At 40.0% G+C, this 19874-nt stretch overlaps 1 protein-coding gene and 1 pseudogene across 2 annotated transcripts in view; both read right to left on the reverse strand.

Annotated features, from left to right (window-relative positions):
- The window catches only part of NNT (nicotinamide nucleotide transhydrogenase), a 100221-nt gene extending 89185 nt beyond the window's left edge, over positions 1 to 11036 (reverse strand). The window contains exons 1-2 of one of the 2 annotated variants that reach the window (XM_072605681.1): positions 10962 to 11036; positions 1136 to 1331 (exon numbers count right to left, since the gene is read on the reverse strand). In XM_072605681.1, the coding sequence (XP_072461782.1) occupies positions 1136 to 1286 (151 nt within the window). In that variant the 5' untranslated portion in view covers positions 1287 to 1331; positions 10962 to 11036. Of the gene's footprint in view, positions 1 to 1135; positions 1332 to 10573; positions 10728 to 10961 lie in introns of those variants that run through there. The other variant, XM_072605683.1, reaches the window with a different exon arrangement.
- On the reverse strand, positions 10391 to 13263 carry LOC140502672 (ATP-dependent RNA helicase SUPV3L1, mitochondrial-like; annotated as a pseudogene).
- Between the last annotated feature and the right edge of the window lie 6611 nt (positions 13264 to 19874).

Consider the following 19874-nt stretch of genomic DNA (forward strand, 5'->3'; position numbering starts at 1 on the left):
TAAATGTTCTATTTGGCAGTCTTTCTCAAGACATGGAAAACTCTTAACATGCCAACTTCCCAACAAACCATTACCACAATTTCAAGTTCCTTTCAGGCATATATGAAGAGGTCCAGATCCTATATTACCAAGGGCAATGGGCCAAACCTAAGAAATGTCTTTTTATTTGCCATGTAATAAAAATGATAGAATGATGAGGATGGTTAGGAAAATGCTCAGATTTCTCACATCTCAGGTGGGGAAGGGACCCCAACTCACTCACTTACTCTTTCTCTTTCTCTTTCTCTTTCTCTTTCTCTCTCTCTCTCTCTCTCTCCCCCCCTCTGTGTGTGTATACGCACACACACCCATGTCTTTTTTTTTCTTTTGTCTTTTGATTCATGCATAAACTGGATTTCAGGGAGGCAGAGTTGCACGAAGTCATCAGCCTCAGTCTCTTCTTCAGAGCCAGTGGCAGGACAAAGTCAAGATAGCTGGCGATGACTCAGGCTGCAGTGGATGGTCTTGGAGTCTTTGGTGTCTAACCAAGCTCTAAGCACTCCACATTGCCTGCTTCAGCTGCCTTCATTGCCACTGGAACAAATTGTTCTCATCCACCCATTCCACCAGAAGAAGTCTTCAAATGCTTGGGGTAGACACCCCCCTAACTCACCAATGGGTTTGAGACCCCTTGGTTACCCTCAACCTGGTTTGGCCTGTCTGCCTAAAGAGTTTACTGGCGTGTGGCCACTGTGCATGCTGCAGCTTCTTGGAACCACAGGTGAGAGTTGAGTGGAACAGGTGAACGCCAAAGGCGGAAAGAGCCCCAAAAAAGGGCTCGGCAGCCATCACACCAAGGTACTGGTCCTCCTTGAACACACCCCACACACATCCATACACACATATACATACATTCAAACACATTTACATATATATAGGTATATATACACGTTTCTGCAAGGGCTCCTCTCCACTAGCAGAAAGGAATGAAGTTGATAAGTCACCCCTTTCTCATTATCTAAAGATGGTTAACAAAGGGAATCAGAATCCACTGAAGATGGTACATTATTGTTCTTTGTATCACAATTCTTAATTCTCTTTTAGGAATCTTCTAAAACTACTTCACATTCTGATTCACATGAAACTTGAACTTTACCTGGTTTTACAGGTGCTTGACACCATAGTGTCTGACGGGTGTGAAAAGTTCGTAAAACTTCTGTCTTCCCAGGTAGCACCTTAAATGATCCCAAATTAATGAGTAGAGGACTTGAGTAGCTTGTTACCACTGTTTTCAGTATGCTTGCCATGTTGGTCTTAACGTAATGATCCCCTCCAATGCACTGCACATGAGTCTAATAAAGAAACAGGAGAAAAATCTTTTTTTCTCAAAAAATACATAAGAAAATGTCATTTTATGTGGTGGTGCACACCAAATTCATACACAGCAAGCCTCCTACTTTAAAATAGTTGTATGCTAGAATTTGGTCTGTAGGTTGGTTGTTGGGAACTCAAATGACACATCACACAGAATACAGTTAAAGTAGTAGGGAGATTCCCAAAGTCGTTCACCAAAGTCACCCATTTAAAGATATACCCCTGCAGGTATCCCCTCCCCCTTTCTAATCCTGTGTGATTATTGTCCACATTTTCCCAAAGAAATCTACCCTAGATTCCTTCAAGGACCAGAACCACCTCCTCCTACAATCAGCCCACCCTAATTCCCCTAGCTAAGCACACTTCTCTCAAAAATTACTTTCTATTTACTTGATATATATTTTGTATTTTCCTTTCTGGGTGTATAATGCTTCTAACCAGCAACACACAAGTTCCTTTAGAGAAGGGGCTGTTTGGGGGTTTTGTACCTTTTGTATCTTTGTATATTGTTAGCAGAGCTAACAAGAATGAATAAATAAATGAATGACCTTGTTTTCTTAGTATGTCAGGGAGACAGATGTACCAACTGAGCAATCCAAGCACTGTCTCCCACTCTTGCCATGTTATGTGATACGCCTATCTCCTTCTCTGGTGATACAGAATCTGGATAATGGACTAATTATTAGCATTTAAACATCACTTTAAGGTTTGCAAAGTGTTTTACATATGTTACCTCATTTAACCCTTAAAACAGCCCTATATGGGAGGTGCGCTTATTATCCCCAATTTGCAGATGAGGTAACAGAGAGAGTGATTAAGTGGTTTGTCCAGGGTGACATAATTAATAAGTGTCTGAGGCAGGATCTCAACTCCGCTATTCCTGACCCCAAATTCAGCACTCTTTCCATCATACCATTTAAACACGAGTCACAACGGCTAACATGCTGCGGTGTGCCTACATCAATCACTGCCTTTTAGATTACTTGTCATTTTAACTTTTCTGATTTCCTGGCACTTCAAGGTTTGCCTTTTTATAAAATTACCAGGAAAATATTAGTGTTCAAAAGGAGCACTTTTGCAGGAAACAAAGATGTCACTAAGTATACTCCCCAATTTCTCAAATTCAATTCAGTTCTGTTTTTTTTCCTGCTCAATTCCAGGCCCACGTTGCTATCCCCTAGAATGTTTATCCAAGATACTCACATTAATTAATTTCACAGACCACTCATCTAACTCGGAAAACATAATCTGGGCTATTAGCATATATTTTTAAGTCACTTTCTTCTTCCAGTGGGGATAGTTAAGCTCTTCTTTTTACATTATTGTGAATTTCACAAAAGAGACTTTTCCGTAAACCAGAATTTTGTGTAATTAGTACAACATCATCTTCAAATATTTGAAAAAAACTCATTCAACAGACAGAAATTCTTTTATTTGAGTCATATGCTAGACATGTTCAATGACAACAGTGAATATATCTTCTTGTTTAATTTCTCTGGTGAAATTCCACATTTCTCTCATGTAAATACATGAGAATCATTTTATCTGATAGTCTTCAAGGCTGCATTTTGCTCATCTGAGTCTTTTTTTTTTTAATCAACAAGCAAGAGGAGCTTTATACTCTACATTCTTCATTCAGGTTGTAGGATCATAAAGACATAGTTTGCTATAGAAAATCCCCTTTGAAAACCTGCCTATTCCTCTCTCCTATTTTCATTAGGATACTATGGGAGTTGAAATAGTGAAAGAGTAAAAAATAAAAAGTTACAATCCTAAATTTCAAAAACAAAAAAAAATAGTTTTATAATATATCTCAAATGCTGGTTTTTAAGAAGCAAGTTTAATTAGATACTATCAACGCATTCACTCTAGCCACCACTTTTTCAAAGAATACCTAGACTTATTGGAGAAGAGGGTGCACTGCTGGGACACCTTCAGCCACTGCCCTCCCAGGTAACCAGAGGAGGTGCCTAGGGGCAGTATAAAATAGATCACCATTGTCCTGGATCTGATTATTTCTTCTTTCCCACTCTTTTGAAGGTAAAAGTGAAAGGAGGGCCTGGGTACCTAGAAATCACTAAATAAAACAGCACCTAATTGAAGAAGCTTAGAGAAACATCAGCACCTGCTCCCAGAGAAATACTAATTAAACAGTGCCTTAGTTCACTCACCCACCCACCTGAAAAAGGCTTGTTTAAGCACTACAGTATGTTAAGGAAGATTGCACAGGCACCACCAAAAGAATTTCTTTACCACCTACCCCTCTACCACCTTTGTGGATGTTCAGAGAGGTAGCATGATGAAACAGTGTTGATTTTGAAACATTTGGTTTTGAATCACACCTCTAATACATACTAATTGTGGGACCATGGATAAGTAATTTTACCGGAGCCTCACTTTCCTCATTTGTAAAATAATTAACACCTGTAGTACCTATTTCACAGGATTATGGTGGGAATCTAATAGATCCCAAAAATCACAATTTGAGAGTTGGAAGGAATCTTAACAGCCATCTAATCAAATCTACACACAAAAAGGTACTACACCAAGCAGTAAGACGCAACTACCTCTCAAAGATACCCATTCTATTTCTGGTCAGTTCTGCTAGGACTTTTTCTTCCTAACATCAAGCCTAAACTGTAGATGAAGAATGCACTAGCCAGAAAACGCATTTCTTGAGATTGTGTTCGTCCTTCATTGCTAAAGAAGACCATGCCATCAGAGAAATGATGACATGACTTGCACTTGACTTTGTTTTGAGTGAGGGAGGACTGTGCAGGTCACCAGCCTCATTTCTCCAGAGCCATCTGAATCCAGTGACCAGATATTCATCAGGATGACTGGAGATGACCCAGGATGCACTGAGAGACCCTGGGCCCTTTAGGCCAAGGTCTTTGCAAGAACTCCTTTAGGGTGAGGCAACACCCATTCATCAAATAGGCCTGTTTAAGAAGCAGCCAGGGCATGGCCCCTTTAATGAGACCAAGAAAAAAAAAACATGAGGCTGGGTGGGAAACAGCAACAGTTACTAATGATAATTACTCTAAAGCTAGGAGGGTCCAGAAGAGCCCTGAAGCAGGGGTCCATTGGCATCCCCAGTCATGTGATCTACATTTACTGGGGAGAACCAGAATCTTTATGCCTGATCATGAACTGGCCCTCCAAATGGTCTAGCTGGTGAGTGACATGTCTGAGAGAGCAATACCTGGTTAGGGTGGGCTACAGTTTTGTTGTAATGGGTTTGGAGGAACAGAAGAGGGATTTATAACAATTAAAACTGGTAATTGATTCTTCTCCTGACCTTTTGTCAAACCAAATAAATGCAACCCCATCGGACAAACTTGTTGTCTGATCCACAGCTACAAGGGCATTAATAACGCATCCAAATCTTGAACATATGTGCTCCACATCTTTCTGTTTCACTGTCCTTGGGAGTCCACATAGGTAAAAATTGGTATCTACGATAAATTCTGAGCTTAGTCAAGCATACAACACCTGCTATTTTATCACAAATAAGTTTTACAGATTCAACTTCACCAGTGCTGCTAAACAAATTCTTAATCCATCCTGTGTCATGTTCTAAAAGAGGAAATTGAAAATAAACTCACTCTACTCATATCATATTTGTAATCTGAGTCATGTGATCTTCATAATCATTAAATGTTTTATAAAATATCTGTGTACCTCATGGGTCAGGGACATCTCAAGAAAAAGGGGTCTCATTGCTCTACATATCAAGCCCAAATTGATCTGTCCACAGCTTCTACCCTCAGCTTATGCTTTTGCCTTCTGGGTTGAAAGAGAATAAATCCAACCCTTCCTCCTTGTTACAGCACTCCACATTTGAAGACAGCTATCCTATTCTTTTTTGTCTTTCCTTATCTAGACTAGCCATGACTGGTTGCTCCAACTTCATATAACATGGCCTCAAGGTCTTTTATCATCCTGGTTAATGTCCTCTGTACACTCTCTTATTTATGCATGTCTTTCTTAAATTCAAATCCCCAGAAGTGACAATATTTGGATTAGGTCAGGTAAGGGCAGAATACAATAGGGCTAGTTTCTGGAAATTCTGTCCCTCTTAATGTAGTGTAGAATCTCATTAGCTCTTTGGCAACCATATCCTAGACTGACTCATAATGAGCTTGCAATACACTGATACTATCTATCATAACAACTGTTACCTAACCATCCATGTCTTATCCTATACTTTTGAAATGGGTTTTTGTACAAAAATGCAAGTCTTTACATTTATCCCCACTGAATTTCATCTTATTATATTCAGCCCAATGCTCTAGCCTATCAAGATCCTGTGGATCCACGCACTGTAATCCACTGTGTTAGCTAGTCCTAGAAACTTTCTATCATCTGCAAATTTAATGAGCATTCCATCTGTACCTATCCAAGTCACTGATAAATGACACTGATAAAAATGTTAAACAGAATACAACCAAGCACAAATCCTTGGGGTACTTCACCGGAGACCTCTATGACACTGAATCATCAAGAACTTCTTAATCACTTCTGCTAGAGTCTCACCCCACTGACTCTGGGTGTCCCACAGGGCTCTATGTTAGCTATCTTCTGTTTTCCCCCTAAACTACTTCATTTGGTGGTTTCATCAGCTCCCACGGGATTTAACTGCCATCTGATGATTTTCAAATCTACTTAACGAGCCCTAACCTCTCTATTGACCTCCAGTCTCACATCTCTAACTACCTTTAAGACAACTGGATGTCCAGTAGACATCTTAAACTCAACATTTCCAGAGATGAATTCATTATTTTTCCCCTTAAACTTTCTCCCCATTCAAACTTCTTTATTACTGTCACAGGCACCAAAATCATCCCAGTTCCCCAGACTCATAATTTAGGTATCATCCTCCACTCCTCACTGTCTCTTACTCCTCATATCATATCTGGCCAAGGCCTGTAGGTTTCACTCTCCTAATTCTGCCAACATTGTGATGTCATTACTTCATGCCTAGACAACCCCTGGTCTGTCTGGCACAAGTCTCTCCCCAATCCATTGTATCCTCCATTCGATCTCCAAAGTGATTTTCCTAAACTGAAAGTCTGACTATATCATCCTCCTCAATAAACTTGAACATAAGCCTTGAGATTTGCTACTGTCCCAGAGTTTCCTTGGCAGCCAACCTGCCAAGGGCTGTAATCCCAAGAGTATGCATTTCACATTTTTAAAATTCCAGGTTATGGTATATGGCTCTAGCAAGTAGGACTTTAAGAAGAGTGGGTCAACACCATTTGGTCTTTCAGATTTCTCTCTCATTCTCTCTCTCTCTCTCTCTCTCTCTCCCTTTCCCTCTCTCTCTCCAACTATAATTCAATAGACCATTTTCAGCTAGAGTTTATGATATACATCATGTAATTTGTTATACTGTACTTACCTATGAAAATGTCTTCTCTCCTTCACTATAGTGTAAGTAAGCTCCTTTATATATGAATCATGTCTTGTTCACTGTTGTATTCTTGTAGCCTCTAGCCCAGTACCTTACATTCACTGACTCACATATTTATCAAGTGCCTACTATGATCCAGCCACCAAACTATTTGGAAGGGCAGCAAGGTTAAAAATCACCAACCCTCAAGAACTTACACTGTACTGGGAAGCTGGGGGTGGTGAAAGGGGACAATGTACACTGATCATTTTAAAAGTACGTAAACAAAAAAGAACAAAATAATATGGGGGTACAAGCCCTAACAACTAGGGCTAGGAATAACCAGGAAAGGAGGTGAAGTAGCCTAAGTGAGCTTTGAAAGCAGCTACAGGTTCTAAGGAGTGGGGAGATAGAGAAACAGAGCATGGGAGAGACAACAGCACAGAAATGGGATATGTAACGTCTCATACAGGAAACATAAAACAGGCCAGTTTGGAATGGAGAGCATTTGAAGAAGATGTTAAATGTTAAATGTAAAAATGTTAAATAAAGCTGGAAAGGTTACTTTAAGCAATCAGATAAGTATTTATTTACCATGTGCAGGCTCTGGCATAAAGACACAAAACGAAACCATTCCTACCCTCAAGGAATTTAAATTTTGTTGAGGGGAAAAAAACCTTATATACAGATAAATAAAAGAATTCTGAAAATCATATGTATCCCCTCTTTCCTATTCCCACAGTAATCACCCTAATTCAGGGCTTCATTACACCTAGCCTGGACTACTTAAGCAGTTTTCTTCTATTCTCTCTACGTACAGTGAGAGTCTCCACTCTTCAACTCATCCTACACATTGCTACAGAAGTATTCTTCTTGCAATGTGTAGTCGTCTTAAAGTCATACACTATCTGGGTCACCCAGGGCAAGTCACTTAATTTCTCAGTGTCACAGGCAACTAAGACTGTAAGTTGCAAAATAGTTGCTGATCCCCTCTACAATCCATTCTCCATTCATCAGTCAAAGTGATCTTTTGAAATCATAGGTCTGACCATGTCACCTTCCCCATCCCCACTCCTGGCCTCCCACCTCCCTGCCCCCAATCAATAAACTACATTGGCTCCCTGTTACATCCAAGATCAAATAAAAAGTCCTCTAATTTTTAACATCCTTTATAACTTTAAACCTCTTCATAAATTTCCAGTATTCTTACACCTTATTCGGCCCCTCCAAATACTGTGATCCAGTGACATTGGTCTCCTCCTCTTCCTAAGTCATTCTGTGCATTCTTACTGGCTGCCTTCCTGGCCATACACCTTTCCCTCCTCCTAGTCACCTTCTCTCTTCCTAGGCTTCCTTCAACTTCCAGCTAAAATCCTACATTCAGTAAGAAGCCTTTCCCAATCCTCCTTAATTTCAGTGCCTTTTCTTTGCAAGTTATCTCCAATGTATCCTGTACATATCTTGCTTGTATATAGCTGCTTGCCTGGTGTCTTCCCCAATAAACTGTAAGTTCCTAGAGAGCGAGGCCTGTTTGTTTGTTTCTGCCTTTCATCTCATCACCAGCACTTAGTAGGCAATAATAAACCTGGAACATAGTAGGCAATAATAAATGCTTGCTGACAACAATCTAGATAAGTAAATGCCAGTGAAATCACAAGTCTGAACTAAATACACACATATGTACATGTATGCACATATATAATTACTGTTATTCACAGAATGACTTTATGAGGCTGCAGTTGATATTATTAAATTACCATCATATATCCCCCTAACTGATCATATCAGAGCTGTTAGAACCTTTCAGTGGTTTCCCTTTGCCTATAACATAAAGCCCAAACTTTAAGACTCTCCTCAGTCTGGCTCCAACCTATCTTGCTGACCTTGTATTTTATTCCTTCCAGCCAAAACTGTTCCCCAAACAGGCCCCATGACTTTCTTTATCCTTAACTGCCCACAATGTTCCCAATGCTTGGAATGACCTTCTATCCCTCCACCTGTCCATTCCTTATCCATCTTTCAGCGTCCAGCTCCAAATCAAGAGTGGAGTGTGAAAGGTTTGGAAAATATAACTATGTAAATACTATGTAAAATGTTTAAAGTACATTGTTTAAAGTACTCCATAGCACTTTACACAACCCCAAGAAAACTTTCCTTTTCTCAACTCCTCAGTCACTCACTCCATTTTCACATTCCTCCTTTTGCCCATAATGCTCCCTACTACACTGCAAGCTCCATTAGAAGAATCACAACTTATTTTGTCCCCTATATTCTCAAAACAGTCCTTTCCAAACAGTAGGTACTCCATTAATACCTGCTTTGGGGAAAAAACTGCCGGTTGAATGGACACATGATCGTACAGCTACAGAAGACACTTCCTAAGAATTTTTGGGAAATACTATCTCTTAATCTTAACTGAAAGCTGCCTCATCAGCAAAGCGGGATAAAAGACATAAAAAGCTCAGGTTCTGGGAAGGCAGAAAGTGGGGGCAAGACTGACAAAATAAACAGTAAACAAGCTGAAGACAGCCAGCAGTACTCTCAGCAGTCTAAAACAAAGAGGAGGGCCTCATACTCTCCCACTGCATAAGGTTGGCTCCAGGGCTCCTGACAACCAGTCACTTGAGGAACTTTACTTGTGAATGCCTCTTGCAAAGAGGGCAAATAAAGGACATACTAAAACAGTGAGCCGGTCAACATTCCAACGAAGGGACGACTGCTTAATAAACATTAGCTCTGGTCTGCTCGAATACTTGGCCCCACACAGGCCACCAAGTCCAAGGCCGCCCGCCTGCGCTGGTCCCTCCCAGGACGAACTTGTACGGGGCACTCCAAAATTCCCACCACGTAGACAGCTGAAAGAAACCGCTATTTATAATCTCCCCGGGGGCGCCGATTGGTCGGAGCCACACAAGAGGCACTTCTATCAGGGAGGCCTCCTCGGGCGCCGGTTCCTCCTTTATCCGCTCGGGACCGTACCCTTCCTTCAAATGGCCGTCCTGTAGGACAGCTCGGGCCCCCTCCTAGGGTCTCCTCCACCGGCCAAGCCAAAGAGGTGGGGAATGTTACTCTTGGGGCGCAGATCCCTAACCCTCAATGCCCCCATCTTTCACGACGTCCTTCAGTAACGTCCCTCCACCAGAATAAGCTGTTATAGCGGAAGGAGGACAGGATTTGGGGGCATCTCGGTTCAAACGCCAGATCTGCCACGTTATTACCTGTGTGACCTCGGGCAAGTCATTTCACTGGGCCTCAGTTTCCCTATCGGTTCAACTAAGGGCTGGTACCAAAGTCCATTCCAGCTGTCGCGAGGGGTAGGGCCTTCAAAGGGCACCAAGCTCCCTTGAAGAACACCCCCGCCAGCCCCCGATCGCAGTGGGTGCGCTCCACAAGGGGTGCCTCTGGTCTCGGTGTCTGTCCGTCTGTCTGTCTCTCTGCCCGCCCCCTCCTCGTTCAGCTCCGCCAAGGGCATCCTTGGCTCCTAAGTCCGCAGACTCTAGCTCTTAGCTCTTATCATCCTCCCCTGCCACCCACCCGCGCCCATACATTGCTTCTGAGACACCATCCCCCCACCGCCCGAACGAAGCCCTCCCGGCTAGCAAGACAGCGGGTCCCAAAGTTCCCTTTGCTACAATTGTATCAGATTTTGACCACCCCGCCCCCTTCTGCGCTGAGATCAGTTTCTTGACCAGCGCAAAGAAACAGGACCAGGAGCCCGGTCCGGGCTGCGGAGCCCCTTTCCCGCGGCTCCAGCCCCGAAAGCTGGCCCGGGTCTCCCGCTTGCACCTGCAGCAAATCTGAAGCCACCGCGGCCAAACTGACCTTCGCTTGGAGGGAGAGAGCCTGCCCGGGAGGGGACCCGGCGATGGAACGCAGGAGGCTCCGAACCCCAGCAGGGCTTGTACCTTCAACCCGGAAGAACAGTGCGTAGAAACCCTGGATCGGCTCAGTTCTCCGAGAGCTGCCACGTGACGCTCGGCTGGTTGCCCCCACCCCCTTCCCCACCCCCTCTGCACGGGCCCCCAGTTTTCCTCCCTCCCCTCTTTGTCCTACTGGCTAGGGGAAGGATAAACCCGTGGAAAATAACCCCCTTTAGCCAGGGCTTCCTCCTGAAAGGAGCACCCCACCGCTCACCGCAGACTGGTTATAACGTTTTACATCAGCCAAATCCTCTTTGTCTCCCTCTTCCCCAGTCCCCCGCCCCTCATACCAGTTTCCTTCTGCCAGTTCTTGTCAATCAAGTCTTGTGCCAACCGACGATACCTTCTGAGTTCAAGTTTGCCTGTCTGCCTTCTCTCCCTGAAAAAGCCTAATTACAAACTAAGATTTCCCATTTGGTTCTCCAGACTAAAAAGAAGTGTAGAATAACTGGTCTCCTGTAATTTAACTGAATTCTCAAGCTTTCTAGGAAAATCCCCACTGAAACCGTAATAGGATATAAAAGGGGGAGGAGGGGAGAGCTGTGTATAAAGGGCGGGAATAGGATAGGGGTTACTTTTTTTTCCACTCGAGAAGGAGTTAAATGCTTAGGAAACTATGTCAGAGTTCTGAAATGTAATGTGCATGTGAGCTCACAGTCATCAAATCTAGCCCAGAGGGAGTCACATACTTTCCTAGGTTCCTGTAGACACCTCTCTTTTTCTTTAGGAGTGAAGGAGTGAAGAAATTTTCTTTAGGAGTGAAGAAATTTCTTGACAATATCTTTACTAATTTGGGCAAAGCATTAAGGGAATTAAAACATAACACAGTACCAGCTGTTCTTTTCACATAAGCCTAGTCCAACTTTCTCATTTAACAGATGAGGAAACTATATCTTTAAACTTTGCTGCAATTTTGTTATTTAGTCTGTGAATATTTTGCACTTAAAAGAGAGGAAGAATCTTTTTTTCTTATGGAATAGAAATTTAAATATTTAGGAACAAAAAAGCAGAATTTAGATATTTTGACTGATATTTAAAAAGGGAGAACAAGAGTACCACACATCCCTTGATACAGGGTGAAAAGAGACCAGCAATTAAAACATAGACTGAGTCTGGAGAGACAAGCAGATCAAAACAAATAAATTGCTGCTAAAAGCAGTTCAACTAGAACCAAGAGAGACCCCAGGAAATCTCAGTGGAAGAGTTTTCATTATGATTATCATGTTAAGTATTTGTAAAGAGACCAAATCAAAGGAAAAGGACCCATATGCACAAAAACATCCACAGCAGCAATCCCTGTCATTGGGGAAGGAGAAGGAAAGAAACCAAGGAAGTGCCCAGCAACTGGGAACGAGCCAAACTACGTCACATGAACATAATGGAACATCACCCTTCCACAAGAAATGACGACAAAAAGACAGCCCCAGGGAAACCTGGGAAGACCTGCAGAGTGAAGTGAGAAGAATATAAACAGCAATATTCCAACGAAATGGCATGTCATTGACTGTCTTCCAAAGACATCAATAAGTTTGGAGAAAGTGGTATTTGGAAGACAGTATGTGAACATTTCATTCTGATTAGCAGTAGAATGAAAGCCAACAATTCCTATAGGTTCCACAGACATTCAAAATCTTAAATAATTTCAGATTTTCAGGATAAATCGTAGTAACCTCTCCTTTAAACTTGGAGCTCAATCTGTCAGCTGTGCCAGAAATCTGCAGAGCCTATGCGGGAGTGATTGACTCCACTTCCTTGTCCTCCTTTTCTTTACTACTAAACTTTATGAGAGAGTTAAAAGTAATTTTCTTTATGCTCAAATTCAGTTCCATGCCAATTGCTTCTGTAGCGACCTGGATTTTGCGCAGATCATTAGGATCATTAAACTTTTTTGCCCAGATAAGTTTTGTCCCAGGTGGGAGAAACATTCCACATATAAAAACATTCCGGTCCCTGAATCTCTCAATCGGTCAGCTCACACAGTAAAATAACGTTCTTGCTAAAATAGTGCAGTCATTGTCCAGGCTGAAGGTTGTCTAAAGACCCATGTGTATGATTCAACATGGTGATGAAGGTCTGATAGTTTCAAATCTTCTGTTGTATATGTCATCTCTGTCACTCTACCAATAGTAACAGCTTCTCCGTAAATGACTTCTTCACCATAGAGCCCTCCGAGTGCTCCAGTCCAAGCTCATACTCTAGCTAGATCTTTACTCATTTGAATTATATTAATCACAGGCCCTTCATAAGAGGCAGCACCATACAACAGGACAGGCAACATGAGCAGCTTGTTTTCCATCTTGATCTGTGATCACCTGTTACCAAGTCACATAACACATTGATAGCATTACTGCTTTCAAAGATTTCATAGGCCAACAGTTTTAAAAGGTCTCAGTACACTCCAGACTTTGCACTAAATATCTTTGATTAGCATGGTGACTTTTCCTATTGATGGTAGGGCCAACATGGAACATTTATCTTCGGTCTAATTGATTTAGCTCCTGGGTCCCAGTTAGATGAAAGTCATAAGTGACTAATTTTATGAAAATTATGCTGTGCAATCAGGGCTAGTCTGGGCAACATGAAGGCCTGCATTCCCTTTAATATTTATAAAAATGTTTCATTACCTCTTCTTTCTAGCCTTTGAACAAGAAATGTTTTCTCATTTTCACAAATCCTGGCAGCTGTATTTTGAATGTTTTCCTCATATCCCCCCTTTTCTCCCTGTTTGATTCCCCCTTGCTCACCCTTTCTTCTGTGGAAAGTTGTAGCGGACAGACAGCCTGCGTCCCCACACAGCTCAGTGATGTGATGAAGAAAAAAGACACGGGAGGTGGAAGAAGAAAGACCAACTTTGTTTATTGGTCTGAGGGTCCAGGTATTTATAGACAGAAACTGCAAGCCTGTGAGACATTCTGGTTGTCTAGTGATTAAATCAGTCTTATCTTAAAGACTGTGAGCCTAGAGGGCATCTATTTTACATATCCCTTGTTTTCTGTAATTCTCTTGTTTGTCTCAAGGAGACAGCAACATCTGGGGGGCATGGAGAGCCATTCCGGATGATAATGAGCACAGTCTCAAAGAACAGTTTTCCCCGAAGGTCTATCCTGATCTTGTCAACTGCATTCCACCCTGGCCCTCAACAGAGGGGAAAATAGCACAAGGGAATACACAGTTATCATAACTATAAATGTGAATGGGATGAACTCATCCATAAAAAGAAGCAGATAGCAGAATGAATTAAAAACCAGACTCCTACAATATGTCATTTACAAGAAACACACTTGAAGCAGAGATTCACACAGGGTAAAGGTAAGGGGTTGGAACAGAATGTATTATGCTTTAGCTGAAGCAAAGAAAGCAAGGGTATCAATTAGGATCTCAGACAAAGCAAAAATAGATTTAATTAAAAGAGATAAGGAAGGAAACTCTATCTTGATGAAAGTTACCATACATGATGCAAGTCATATCAGTACTAAATACATATGCATCAAATGGTATAGTATCTAAATTTTTGAAGGAGAAATTGAATGAGTTATAGGAGGAAATAGATAATAAAATTACAGTAGTGGGGGATCTCAACTTTCCCCTCTCAGAACTAGATAAATATGACCAAAACATTAACAATAAAGAATTTAAGGAGATGAATAAAATTTTGGAAGAGTTAGATATGATAGCTCTTTAGAGAAAATTGAATTGAAATAAAAAGGAATATACCTTTTTCTCAGCAGTAAATGGTACCTACTCAAAAACTGACCAGGTATCAGGACATAAAAACCTCACAACTAAATACAGAAAAGCCAAAATAGTAAATGCATCCCTTTCAGATCATAATGCAATAGAAATTCATTCAATAATGGGCAATGGAAAAAGAGATTAATAATTAATTGGAAATTAAATAATCAAAAGTGGATCAAAGAATAAATCATAGAAATGATCAATAATTTCATTAAAGAAAATGACAACAATGCGACAACTCATCAAAATTTATGGGATGCAAGTAAAGCATAACTTAGGGGAAAATCTATATCTCTAATTGTTTACATCAATAAAAGAGAAAAAGCAGATCAATGAATTGGCCATTCAACTACACAAATTAGAAAAAGAACAAATTTAAAATCTCCAATTAAACACCAAATTGGAAATCCTAAAAATCAAAGGAGTGATTAATAAAATTGAAAGAAAACCATTGAACTAATAAAACTAGAAGCTGGTTTTATGAAAAAAAATCAATAAGACAAATAAACTATTGGTTAATTTCATTTTTAAAGAAGAAAAAAGAAAACCAAATTACTAGTAACAAACATGTGTTGACCTGAAAACTTTAAAGGAAAAGGCAACATGGCTAAATGCATACATTTTATGATTTAATTAATTATTTGATCAATTCCCCATAAAGAAAACAGTTACATAGCGCTATGGAGTCAGAGGTGACTCTGACTACCTAGTACAGAAATTATCTGTCTTAAGTACATTTTGCCGTGAGAAAGAAACTCTCCTAATTAAGCAAATCATAAATTCAGTAAGACAGGACAATTAACAAAGCAATGTCAGTCAAGTCTTGAGATTCCAAGCTGGGTAAACATATGTCTCGGAAATCCCACCACTAGTAAGTGGCAAGCTTCCTGCCCCAAACAGATAAGTGATGCAGGAAAGGGCAAACAATGTTCAATAGAAACCCAGGATGCCTATTTTTTCTTTACCATTAATATCCCATAACATAGTATGTGTCCATTATTCAAGATATGTCAAAACATAGTATGTGTCTATAGATAATAAGATACAAAGGAAAGTCCCATTATTCAAGATATGTCATAGGTTAAAGGTCTCCCAAGGAGTGCAGAGTCAGCTTTGGCTGGCTTTTGCTGACATAGGAAGAGGCATTCTCTGAGTTTGCTTCAGAGAGAACAAAGAGATTATTCCAAAATTTTATATTAAACATTATCACATGAAAGGGGTGAAGTCACCACCAATAAAGAAGAAATTAAGACAATTGTTAGGAACTATTTTGCCCAATTATGTGCCATAAATTTGACAATATAAATGAAATGTGTGAATATCTACAAAAATATAAATTATTCAGATTAACAGAAGAAAAAATAAAATACTTAAATAACCCAATATTAGAAAAAGAAATTGAACAAGCCATCAATGAACTTCCTAAGAAAACAATCCAGGGTCAAGTCAAGATGACAGAGTACAAGGATGAACCTGCTGTAGCTTTCCCCCCATGGCCCATAAAATACCTGTAAAAAAGGGCTCTAAACAAATTCTAGAGCAGCAGAAGCACAAAACAACAGAGTGAAAAAGATTTCCAGCTAAAGGCAGCCTAGAGGCCAACAGAAAAGGTCAATTGCACCAGGCTGTGAGCAGAGCGCAGCCCAGCCTTGGCCACGTGGTGTGGCAGGGACAGGCCTGGAGTAGGCTTCAGGGCACAGAATCATGGGCAGCAGCTATGGTTCCCAGATTTCTCAACCCACAAATGCCAAAGACAACTTGAAAGCTCTTTCACTTGGGTGAGAGGGAGCAAGGTCTGGCCCAGCCCCAGGGTAGCAGCAGCCACTGCTTCAGAGTTCATTTTTCGAGTCCTTAGCCTAAAGACCCTGGAGGAATTGAGCAGATGATCTAGGTCTCAGATCTGAGTAGCCATCTGGGGTGAGGAGGAGTACTGGCGTGGTGGAGCTGGTGGACACTTTGGAGAGGATCCTGGGCAGAAAAGCTTGTGGTTGCTCCCAGACTAGAGTGCGGGCCAGAAGAGGAGTAAACTCCTCTCCCTTGATTGTGCCACCTTGCAGGAACTGAGAACTTACAGATCCCTAGAATATACCCTCCTCTTGACAAAGGACTCAAAATTCAAGTAACTAGCTGGGAAAATGCCCAAAAAAGGGGGAAAAATAAGATTGTCAAAGGCTACTTTCTTGGCAAAAAGGTATTTTCTTTCATTCTTTTGGATAAGGAAGAACAAAGCATACCATCAGAGGAAGACATAAAAGTCAAGGCTTCTGCATTGAAAACCTCCAAAAAACAATATGCAATGGTCTCAGGCCATGGAAAAACTCAAAAAGAATTTTGAAAATCAAGTACAAAAGGTGAAGGAAAAATTGGGAAGAGAAATGAGAGCTATGCAAGAAAACAATGAAAAGCAAGTCAACAGCTTACTGAAGGAGACCCCAAAAAATGTTGAAGAAAATAACACTTTTACAAATAGACTAACCTAAATGGCAAAAGAGGTCCAAAAAGCCAGTGAGGAGAAGTATGCTTTAAAAACAGAATTAGCCAAAAAGGCAAAGGAGGTTCAAAAGCTCACTGAAGAAAATACTTCTTTAAAAATTAGAATGGAGCAGATGGAAGCTAATGACTTTATGAAAAACCAAGAAATTATAAAACAAAACCAAAAGAATGAAAAAATAGAAGACAATGTGAAATATCTCATTGGAAAAACAACTGACCTGGAAAACAGATCCAGGAAAGACAATTTAAAAATTATGGGACTACCTGAATGCCATGATCAAAAAAAGAGCCTAGATATCATCTTTCATGAAATTTTCAAGGAAAACTGCCCTGATATTCTAGAACCAGAGGGTAAAGCAAATATTGAAAGAATTCACTGATCACTTCCTGAAAGAGATCTGAAAAGAGAAACTCCTAGGAACATTGTAGCCAAATTCTAGAGTTCCCAGGTCAAGGAGAAAATATTGCAAACAGCCTGAAAGAAACAATTTGAGTATTGTGGAAATATAGCAGCTTCTACATTAAGGGATTGAAGGGCTTGGAATATGATATTGCAGAAGTCAAAAGAACTAAGATTAAAACCAAGAATCACCTACCCAGCAAAGCTGAGTATAATACTTCAGGGGAAAAAATGGTCATTCAATGAAATAGAGGACTTTCAAGCATTCTTGATGAAAAGACCAGAGCTGAATAGAAAATATGACTTTCAAACACAAGAATCAAGAGAAGCTTGAAAAGGTAAACAGCAAAGAGAAATCATAAGGAACTTACTAATGTTGAACTGTTTACATTCATACATGGAAAGATAATATTTGTAACTCTTGAGACTTCTCAATATTTGAGTAGTTAGAGGAATTATATACATATAGACAGAGGGCACAGGGTGAGTTTAATAGGAAAGGAAGATATAAAAAAATAAAATTAAGGGATGAGAGAGGAATATATTAGGAGGACAAAGTGAGAAATGGAATGGGGTAAATTATCTCTCATAAAAGAGGCAAGAAGAATCTTTTTCAGTGGAGGGAAAAAGGGGTAGGTGAGAGAGAAAAAGTGAAGCTTACTCTCATCACATTTGGCTTAAGGAGGGAATAACATGCACACTCAATTTGGTATGAAAATCTATCTTACACTACAGGAAAGTAGGGGAGAAGGGGACAAGTGGGGTGGGGGAGGATGATAGAAGGGAGGGCAAATGGGAGGAGGGAGTAATTAGAAGTAAACATTTTTGGGGAGGGACAAGGTCAAAAGAGAGAGTAGAATAAATGGGGGGCAGGATAGGATGGAGGGAAATATAGTAAGTCTTTCACAACATGACTATTATGAACATCTTTTGCATAACTACACATGTATAGCCTATATTGAATTGCTTGTCCTTTCAGTGGGGATGAGTGGGGAGGGAGGAAGGGAGAGAAGTTGGAACTCAAAGTTTTAGGAACAAATGTTGAGAATTGTTTTTGCATGTAACTGGAAAATAAGAAATACAGGTAATGGGGTATAGAAATCTATCTTGCCCTACAAGAAAAGAGAGAAGATGGGGATAAGGGAAGAGAGGGGTGTGATAGAAGAGAGGATAGATTGGGGGAAGGGGTAATCAGAATGCATGGTGCCTTGGGGTGGGGGGAGGGGAGAGATGGGGAGAAAACTTGGAACTCAAAATCTTGTGGAAATGAATGTTGAACATTTAAAATTAATTAATTAATTAATTAATTTTAAAAAAGAAAAAAATCCCCAGGACCAGGTGGATTTACAAACAAATCCTACAAAACATGTACAGAACAATTCATCCCAATACTATATAAACTATTTGGAAATGTAAGTGAAGACGGAGTTCTACCAAATTCCTTTTATGACACAAGTACAATGCTGATACCTTAATCAGGAAGAGCCAAAACAGAGGAAGGAAACTATAGAATAATTTTCCTAATGAATTTTGATGCACAAATTTTAAATAAAATACTAACAAAGAGATTGCAACAATTTATAATAAGGATCATACATTATGACTAGGTGGGATTTATACCAGAAATGCAGGACTGGTTCAATATTAGGAAAATTATCAGCATAATTGACCATATCAATAAGAAAACCAACAAAAATCATGATTATCTCAATAGATACAGAAAAAGTTTTTGACAAAACATAGAACTCATCCCCACAAAAACACTAGACAACACAGGAATAAATGGAGATTACCTTAAAGGATAAGTAATATTTATCTAAAACCATTAGCATGTATTATCTGTAATGGGGATAAGCTAGAGGCCTTCCCAGTATAGTCAGGGGTAAAGCAATGATGACTATTAGCACCTCTATTAGTTAATATAGTACCAGAAATGTTAGCTATGTTAATAAGTAAACAAAACTATCACTAACTGCAGATGATATGATATTATACTTAGAAAATCCTAGAGAATCAACTGAAAAACTTCTTAAAATTATTCACAAAGTTGCAGGATACAAAATAAACCCACACGAATTACCAGCATTTCTACGTATGTCCAAAAAAGCCCAACAGCAAGAGGTAGAAAGAGAAATCCCATTTAAAATAACTTGGGAATCTGTCTGACAAGACAAACCCAGGAACAATATGAGTACAGCTATAAAACACTTTTCACACAAGTAAAGCCAGCTCTAAACAATTGGAAAAATGAGTTGCTTGTAGGTAGGCCAAGCCAACATAATAAAAATAACAATTCTACATAAATCAATCTATTTATTCAGTGCCACATAAGTCAAACTATAAAAAAATTATTTTGTAAAGCTAGAAAAAAATAACAAAATTCATCTGGAAGAACAAAAGCTCAAAGATATCAAGGGAATCAATGAAAGTAATGCAGAAGAAGGTGATATCACCCTATCAGGTCTCAAATTGTATTATAAAGCTGTAATCAAAATAATCTGGTACTGGCTAAGAAACAGAGTATGGATCAGTGGAGTAGTTTAGGTATAAATTACGTTATAGTAAATGACCATAG

Source organism: Notamacropus eugenii, chromosome 4 (assembly GCF_028372415.1).
Source record: "Notamacropus eugenii isolate mMacEug1 chromosome 4, mMacEug1.pri_v2, whole genome shotgun sequence".
NCBI classification, from domain to species: Eukaryota; Metazoa; Chordata; class Mammalia; order Diprotodontia; family Macropodidae; genus Notamacropus; species Notamacropus eugenii.